We start from the raw sequence: 8,896 nt of genomic DNA, 5'->3' as shown, positions 1-8,896 counted from the left end.
CAACACAAACATGTAACTCTTGCAGTGTGGGTGAGGGGAGGTGATGCATTTTCTACTAATGAGAATCTCATGGTTAGGGCTTACATACACGTTAAATCAGTGGAGGTATGGAGGGTATCAACTGTGGCCCCTGTCATCACCAAGGGGCCACCTCAGATAATATTCAGTAAATGTCAGGGATGGACAAGTTAGTATGGAATTCGGGAGCCGATCTGTCCAATCCGAGAGCCACCAAGTTTATTTTAGGAGCTCCGTTGACAAGAACGAGAGTAAATCTCAGACGTTAGGGGTCAGCTGTAAGATTTAAGGTGCATTGTCCAGCCGGCTCCGGGATTTGTCCAGCTCCGGCATATATAATGCTGCAGAAGACTACGGGAGAGGGTCAGACACTGGGGTGAGGATGGAGAATGGAGACCTGAGTGGGACTGGGGACACATAGGAAAGGACCGATCATTCATATATCTACGATCCTACTACTGAGGGTTGAGCCCAAGGGCCACACAACGAGTAACACTGTCACCAAACTGTTCCCTCAAAAACAAAAAAAATGGTCTGGCTTCTGACGGTTCCAGGAGACCCAGTGATGTCACTAAGCCACCCACTGAAAGCTGGGAGCCCCAAATCCCACCGATGGATTGAATCCTCTCAGGGTTCAGGGCGTCCTCCTCAGTGATGTCACCCGTGTCTCCTGGAAGCGCCGGAGGCCGGGACGATTTTTCAGCAAATGGTTTGGGTACAAATGGATTTTAAAGCCATCTGTGTTGGGGGGAGGGGGGGGGCTGACCAAAAATAATAGATTCCATTCACTCTCCGATAATTGATATTTATGGTAACAAGTATTTATTTACAGTTCTCATTGGTCGTCGTTGCTGAAATAACTGTTCTTGTGACCAATAAGAATTCTTATAAGGAAGAGTTTCCAGAAATGATTCATATCGGTTTTTCCTCCATTTTCAGGCTTCACAGGCCGGTCCTGCTGCGGACGGGAGCGCTCAGGACAAAAGTAAGAAATCATTTATTGGGCGGCGTCCATTGTGGGAAGTTCAGAGTAATATTGTCACTTGGATCCCAATGGTAGGAGCGGGTGGGAGAGGATAAGATTTGGGGATATTTGGGGAAGATCAAGCTGTTAGTTTTGCTTCTTCTGAGTCTCTCAGTCAAGAGGGAGATTTACATAGAAAATACAGAAGACATAGTATCAGGTGTGTTTGTGTGAGGGATTCAGGATAACTATTCAATATATTCCCTCCGTCCCTCTGGGTCAGACCCGGGATGGAGATATGTTCCCTCCAGTGTGTTCTGGGTCAGACCCGGGATGGAGATATGTTCCCTCCAGTGTGTTCCGGGTCAGTCCCGGGATGGAGATATATTCCCTCCAGTGTGTTCCGGGTCAGCCCCGGGATGGAGATATATTCCCTCCAGTGTGTTCCGGGTCAGTCCCGGGATGGAGATATGTTCCCTCCAGTGTGTTCTGGGTCAGTCCCGGGATGGAGATATGTTCCCTCCAGTGTGTTCCGGGTCAGTCCCGGGATGGAGATATATTCCCTCCAGTGTGTTCCGGGTCAGCCCCGGGATGGAGATATATTCCCTCCAGTGTGTTCCGGGTCAGTCCCGGGATGGAGATATGTTCCCTCCAGTGTGTTCTGGGTCAGTCCCGGGATGGAGATATATTCCCTCCAGTGTGTTCCGGGTCAGTCCCGGGATGGAGATATATTCCCTCCAGTGTGTTCTGGGTCAGTCCCGGGATGGAGATATATTCCCTTCAGTGTGTTCTGGGTCAGTCCCGGGATGAAGATATATTCCCTCCAGTGTGTTCCGGGTCAGTCCCGGGATGGAGATATATTCCCTCCAGTGTGTTCTGGGTCAGTCCCGGGATGGAGATATATTCCCTTTAGTGTGTTCTGGATCTGGCCACATATTCTTCTAGGAATTGTCTGATCAGCTCCCGCTGGATCCTTCCTGGAAACCTCTTTATAAATCCCCCATTTCCTTTCAGCTGGCCCTCTTCAATATGGAGGAGCCATAGACCTACTGTAAGTCATTCTATGATCACCAAGACACTCATGCTGTCCTGGTGGATGAACTCGGCAACCCAATGAAGACACAAAATCTCTGCTGACAGCACCCAGAATGTAGTTTTTTTGTTCTTTTAGTCATTATGTTCATCACGATGTACATTAGATTAAAATAATTAATCTAAAGAACTTTCCCCAATAATATGCTTCTCTTTGTTACAGCCGCACCAGACAATGAGGTGACACAGGAGCCCAAGTCCTCTCTGGTTCTGATCGAGAAGGTCCAGGACAGCTACACTCCTGAGATGTTAAACCTCCTGGTGGAGAATATAAGTCAAAAGACGGAAGGAGAGGACTTCTATCTGGAGAGAATTCTGGAGATCCAGTCTGCTGTTGTCACCTTCACATGTGATATCGGTGAGCCCGATCTTTGTGATTCGATAGAAATGTAGACTGAAAAGGCCCTTCATTCCCATACAGATGTTTGTTAGGATCCAGAGCGCCTCCAGGTGGCGCTGGAGCTAGGTCCTGCAGCTCCAGTGCTCACCTGCGGGTGTCTTCCAGCTGCCGGCACTTATTCATCACCTGGTGCTTCCTGGGGGGGGGGTTTAGCCCCCCCCCCCCCCCCCTGCAGTCAGGACTAGGGCTCAGTATCCTGTTGTTATTTCCCGTGTGTCCTGAGTCTCAGGTCCTGATACCTGCTTGTAGACCTAAGTCCTGATACCTGCTTGTAGACCTAAGTCCTGATACCTGCTTGTAGACCTAAGTCCTGATACCTGCTTGTAGACCTAAGTCCTGATACCTGCTTGTAGACCTAAGTCCTGATACCTGCTTGTAGACCTGTTGCCATTACCTGCTTGTAGACCTAAGTCCTGATACCTGCGTGTCGTCCTGTTGCTGTTACCTGTATTTAGCTATTTGCTCCTGTTATATGTTATAGTTGTTGGGGGTTATATTCAGTTGGGGTCACGTTGCTTATTCATGTTTGCTTTTGGGTGTTTTGCATTAGGGCTGTTACTGATTTAAAATTTCCTGTTCGATTAATCGATTTTTTTTAAAAAAATCGATTAATCGATTAATTTCGATTAATTATAACGCACACACAGATCCAACTACTTTTAGCTGATCTGCTTGCATTGCAACTCTGCATTAGTCAGTGGTAAATGTGGTATACACTGTAAACATGTACACTTTAAAATAAATTGAAGGGAATTTATCAAAACTGGAGCAGACAAAATCTGGAGCAGCTGTGCACGGCGACCAATCAGCATCCACCTTTTATTTTCAAAGCTTAACTGAACAAACTGAAGAGAGAAGCTGATTGGTTGCCATAGACAACTGCTCCAGATTTTTTCGCTCCCGTTTTGATAAATCCCCCCAAAATGAATCCAAAACAATCATCATTTCCCGGCTTCCCGATTAACAAGAAAGTCCCCTCTTACCTTATTATGTGCAGCCTGCCACCCCCGGGGCCTCTCCAGCGAGAATGCGGCCTTCGTCCGGTACCCAGCCGGAGCCGTCCAATCAGGAAGCCGGGCGCCGTGTAATGACACGACGCCCTGCTTTCTGATTGGCCGAGCTTGGTCACAGATGGACATGAGTTACTCACCAGTAACCTTCTGGATCTATCCGATAATAGGCTATTGTTATACTTGACATATTTAATACTAAGACCTGGACATGTCACTACTGTTAAAGGAGAACTACGAGGTCGGGGCTTTTCCCCATAGTTCTCCTTAGGGTAACGGGAGGACACAAACTAGCGTCCTCCCGTCACCCTAAGCTCAGTATATAGGGAGCTACAGCTCGCGGTATACTGAGACGCCGCAGCCGGAGCGGATCCCGACAATTATGCCTGGATCCGCCCAGCTTCGTGAGTGACAGCTGGCTCTGCCTATCTAGAGGCAGAAGCTGTACCCGCCCCCTCCCCCGTCCGTTCCGCCAGTCAGCGCTGGCGGAGCGGGGAGGGGGAATCCAGCCCCTCCCCCTGTCACGGCAGAGAGCCGTGATAGGATCGAGAAGTGAGCGAACGCCGGTATGTGTTCTCTCACCTCCCGATCTACTGAGCCGACCTGTGACAGTCTCATTGTCACAGGTCGGCTAGAACCCCCCCTCATAGTTCTCCTTTAAGCTTTTTGCCTGAAGTGATGAATCTTCTTTCCTGGAATCTATTAAACCTCATTTATCAACAACATTACACTCGCATCATAAATCCGGTGCAAATATATTCCGGGCAAGTTCAAACACTCGCCATCGCTATGATAAATTCCCCCCTTATGTGTCTAAAGAAAATGAGATTTATTATCAAGGCTTAGGCGGCATTGATAAATAAGGCGCAAATAACGTGGACCATGTGTCACTTAAAGAGATAGGACAGAAAAGTGGAGCAACTCCCTCGATAATTTCCCCCCAGTATATCTTAATGGACTGAAGAATACAGTGTTGATGTGGCAGGTCCAGTGGCAGGCTGAGCGTAGCAGCATCTTGGTGCTTTTTGAAATGAGTGAATATGATTGGGTAACCACCTGGCACGGGCTTCTCTGTTACTCAATAGTGGCATTACGAATGTCCCGGACCCACTTACTTGGCAATAAATGTCCTAGGCGCAGGGTGACGTTCTTGTCATTGGATGGTGTGAATGATGGGCCCCAGTCACTTTGAGTATATTTTAAGTGTTTTAATGGCACATGCATGAAGATAAGGCGGGAAGGAGGATGAAGGGAGAACAGGATACCTGAAGAGTTACATCAAACACAGTCCTTGGTCATCTGCGCAGACCTATATTGGACCTATATGGGTTGGACTTGATGGACATATGTCTTTATTCAACCCCAAATACTATGTAACTATGTAACTCTAACTTTCTGGGTCCCTATACTGGCTGGATCCTTAAACATTATATTTCGCTTCTTGTCGAACTCAGGCTCCTGTGTATGCTTGGTCTTAGAGATGAAGGAAGGAAAGCTATGGGAAGGTTCCTGTGGGGCTTCCCTGCTCAGTCATTCACCATGCCTGTGGAGGACAACTGCAGCTTTTCTTCCTCAAGGCCTGGTAGCACTCCATGATAGCCAGTATCTTAGGGACACCTCCCAAGAAGGGAGATCCCCACAGCTTCTCACATCCCTATGCCCTAAGGAGATGACGTATGGTCACAAATCCATCCTCTCAGGGCAGAAGCCCAGGAGAGAAGACCCGGTGCCAGGAAGTGTCTCAGATATTTAATAGCTCTCCCAGCATGCATAGTAGGCTCCCCAGACCTGCTGATTGGCCAGGTACTAAACACCCTTATGATGAAGTGTTATCTCTAGCACATCCTACTCAGGGCCGGATTCACTCTCTCTGCTGCCCCAAGGCCAGGTTCCTCAATGCGCCCACCTACCTGCCAACCCCCCCATGGAGGATGGCAGACCTGCAGGCTGCATACAATGTCAGCAAGATCACTTGTACAAAACAAGCAGCTGGTTTTCACGTTGTACATTTAACTCTGCTTGCCCAAAGCAGGGCTAAATGTAGAAAACATCTACCTGTCCGGGAATCGGGAGATAGGAATTACACACCCATGCTGCCCCTCTACTCCCTGCTGCCCCGAGGCTGGGTCTTGTGGGAAATCCGGCCCTGACTGTGGGTACTTTATGCCAGTGCAGCCCGTGCAGGGTACATCAATAGAGTCTACCCAAGACTTCTCTAGGGGCCCTGTGTCATGTGACACTGACCAGAAACAGGAAGTAAGGATCGATTTTCCCTCTCTCCACTCCAGCTGTGTCTGGAGACAGGAAGTGAATGAAGATCTCCCCAACGTAGGCACAGACATAAAAAAAAAGCCAAACCGACTGGCGTTGTAACACTTCCATACTCCATCCAAAGGTTCCTGATACCTGCTTGTAGACCTAAGTCCTGATACCTGCTTGTAGACCTAAGTCCTGATACCTGCTTGTAGACCTAAGTCCTGATACCTGCTTGTAGACCTAAGTCCTGATACCTGCTTGTAGACCTAAGTCCTGATACCTGCTTGTAGACCTAAGTCCTGATACCTGCTTGTAGACCTAAGTCCTGATACCTGCTTGTAGACCTAAGTCCTGATACCTGCTTGTAGACCTAAGTCCTGATACCTGCTTGTAGACCTAAGTCCTGATACCTGCTTGTAGACCTAAGTCCTGATACCTGCTTGTAGACCTAAGTCCTGATACCTGCTTGTAGACCTAAGTCCTGATACCTGCTTGTAGACCTAAGTCCTGATACCTGCTTGTAGACCTAAGTCCTGATACCTGCTTGTAGACCTAAGTCCTGATACCTGCTTGTAGACCTAAGTCCTGATACCTGCTTGTAGACCTGTTGCCATTACCTGCTTGTAGACCTAAGTCCTGATACCTGCGTGTCGTCCTGTTGCTGTTACCTGTATTTAGCTATTTGCTCCTGTTATATGTTATAGTTGTTGGGGGTTATATTCAGTTGGGGTCACGTTGCTTATTCATGTTTGCTTTTGGGTGTTTTGCATTAGGGCTGTTACTGATTTAAAATTTCCTGTTCGATTAATCGATTTTTTTTAAAAAAATCGATTAATCGATTAATTTCGATTAATTATAACGCACACACAGATCCAACTACTTTTAGCTGATCTGCTTGCATTGCAACTCTGCATTAGTCAGTGGTAAATGTGGTATACACTGTAAACATGTACACTTTAAAATAAATTGAAGGGAATTTATCAAAACTGGAGCAGACAAAATCTGGAGCAGCTGTGCACGGCGACCAATCAGCATCCACCTTTTATTTTCAAAGCTTAACTGAACAAACTGAAGAGAGAAGCTGATTGGTTGCCATAGACAACTGCTCCAGATTTTTTCGCTCCCGTTTTGATAAATCCCCCCAAAATGAATCCAAAACAATCATCATTTCCCGGCTTCCCGATTAACAAGAAAGTCCCCTCTTACCTTATTATGTGCAGCCTGCCACCCCCGGGGCCTCTCCAGCGAGAATGCGGCCTTCGTCCGGTACCCAGCCGGAGCCGTCCAATCAGGAAGCCGGGCGCCGTGTAATGACACGACGCCCTGCTTTCTGATTGGCCGAGCTTGGTCACAGATGGACATGAGTTACTCACCAGTAACCTTCTGGATCTATCCGATAATAGGCTATTGTTATACTTGACATATTTAATACTAAGACCTGGACATGTCACTACTGTTAAAGGAGAACTACGAGGTCGGGGCTTTTCCCCATAGTTCTCCTTAGGGTAACGGGAGGACACAAACTAGCGTCCTCCCGTCACCCTAAGCTCAGTATATAGGGAGCTACAGCTCGCGGTATACTGAGACGCCGCAGCCGGAGCGGATCCCGACAATTATGCCTGGATCCGCCCAGCTTCGTGAGTGACAGCTGGCTCTGCCTATCTAGAGGCAGAAGCTGTACCCGCCCCCTCCCCCGTCCGTTCCGCCAGTCAGCGCTGGCGGAGCGGGGAGGGGGAATCCAGCCCCTCCCCCTGTCACGGCAGAGAGCCGTGATAGGATCGAGAAGTGAGCGAACGCCGGTATGTGTTCTCTCACCTCCCGATCTACTGAGCCGACCTGTGACAGTCTCATTGTCACAGGTCGGCTAGAACCCCCCCTCATAGTTCTCCTTTAAGCTTTTTGCCTGAAGTGATGAATCTTCTTTCCTGGAATCTATTAAACCTCATTTATCAACAACATTACACTCGCATCATAAATCCGGTGCAAATATATTCCGGGCAAGTTCAAACACTCGCCATCGCTATGATAAATTCCCCCCTTATGTGTCTAAAGAAAATGAGATTTATTATCAAGGCTTAGGCGGCATTGATAAATAAGGCGCAAATAACGTGGACAATGTGTCACTTAAAGAGATAGGACAGAAAAGTGGAGCAACTCCCTCGATAATTTCCCCCCAGTATATCTTAATGGACTGAAGAATACAGTGTTGATGTGGCAGGTCCAGTGGCAGGCTGAGCGTAGCAGCATCTTGGTGCTTTTTGAAATGAGTGAATATGATTGGGTAACCACCTGGCACGGGCTTCTCTGTTACTCAATAGTGGCATTACGAATGTCCCGGACCCACTTACTTGGCAATAAATGTCCTAGGCGCAGGGTGACGTTCTTGTCATTGGATGGTGTGAATGATGGGCCCCAGTCACTTTGAGTATATTTTAAGTGTTTTAATGGCACATGCATGAAGATAAGGCGGGAAGGAGGATGAAGGGAGAACAGGATACCTGAAGAGTTACATCAAACACAGTCCTTGGTCATCTGCGCAGACCTATATTGGACCTATATGGGTTGGACTTGATGGACATATGTCTTTATTCAACCCCAAATACTATGTAACTATGTAACTCTAACTTTCTGGGTCCCTATACTGGCTGGATCCTTAAACATTATATTTCGCTTCTTGTCGAACTCAGGCTCCTGTGTATGCTTGGTCTTAGAGATGAAGGAAGGAAAGCTATGGGAAGGTTCCTGTGGGGCTTCCCTGCTCAGTCATTCACCATGCCTGTGGAGGACAACTGCAGCTTTTCTTCCTCAAGGCCTGGTAGCACTCCATGATAGCCAGTATCTTAGGGACACCTCCCAAGAAGGGAGATCCCCACAGCTTCTCACATCCCTATGCCCTAAGGAGATGACGTATGGTCACAAATCCATCCTCTCAGGGCAGAAGCCCAGGAGAGAAGACCCGGTGCCAGGAAGTGTCTCAGATATTTAATAGCTCTCCCAGCATGCATAGTAGGCTCCCCAGACCTGCTGATTGGCCAGGTACTAAACACCCTTATGATGAAGTGTTATCTCTAGCACATCCTACTCAGGGCCGGATTCACTCTCTCTGCTGCCCCAAGGCCAGGTTCCTCAATGCGCCCACCTACATGCCAACCCCCC

General features: G+C 48.0%; 1 protein-coding gene across 1 annotated transcript in view; it reads left to right on the top strand.

Annotated features, from left to right (window-relative positions):
- The window catches only part of LOC108802466 (poly [ADP-ribose] polymerase 14-like), a 21,722-nt gene that overhangs the window by 2,342 nt on the left and 10,484 nt on the right, over positions 1 to 8,896 (top strand). The window contains exons 3-4 of the mRNA XM_018574324.1: positions 958 to 1,003; positions 2,238 to 2,432. Of these exons, the coding sequence (XP_018429826.1) occupies positions 958 to 1,003; positions 2,238 to 2,432 (241 nt within the window). The remainder of the gene's footprint in view (positions 1 to 957; positions 1,004 to 2,237; positions 2,433 to 8,896) is intronic.

Source organism: Nanorana parkeri, unplaced genomic scaffold, assembly GCF_000935625.1.
Source record: "Nanorana parkeri isolate BGI_ZX_2015 unplaced genomic scaffold, ASM93562v1 scaffold2884, whole genome shotgun sequence".
NCBI classification, from domain to species: domain Eukaryota; kingdom Metazoa; phylum Chordata; class Amphibia; order Anura; family Dicroglossidae; genus Nanorana; species Nanorana parkeri.
The sequence above is the reverse complement of the archived record's forward strand: the minus strand, read 5'-3'. Positions and strand labels throughout refer to the sequence as shown.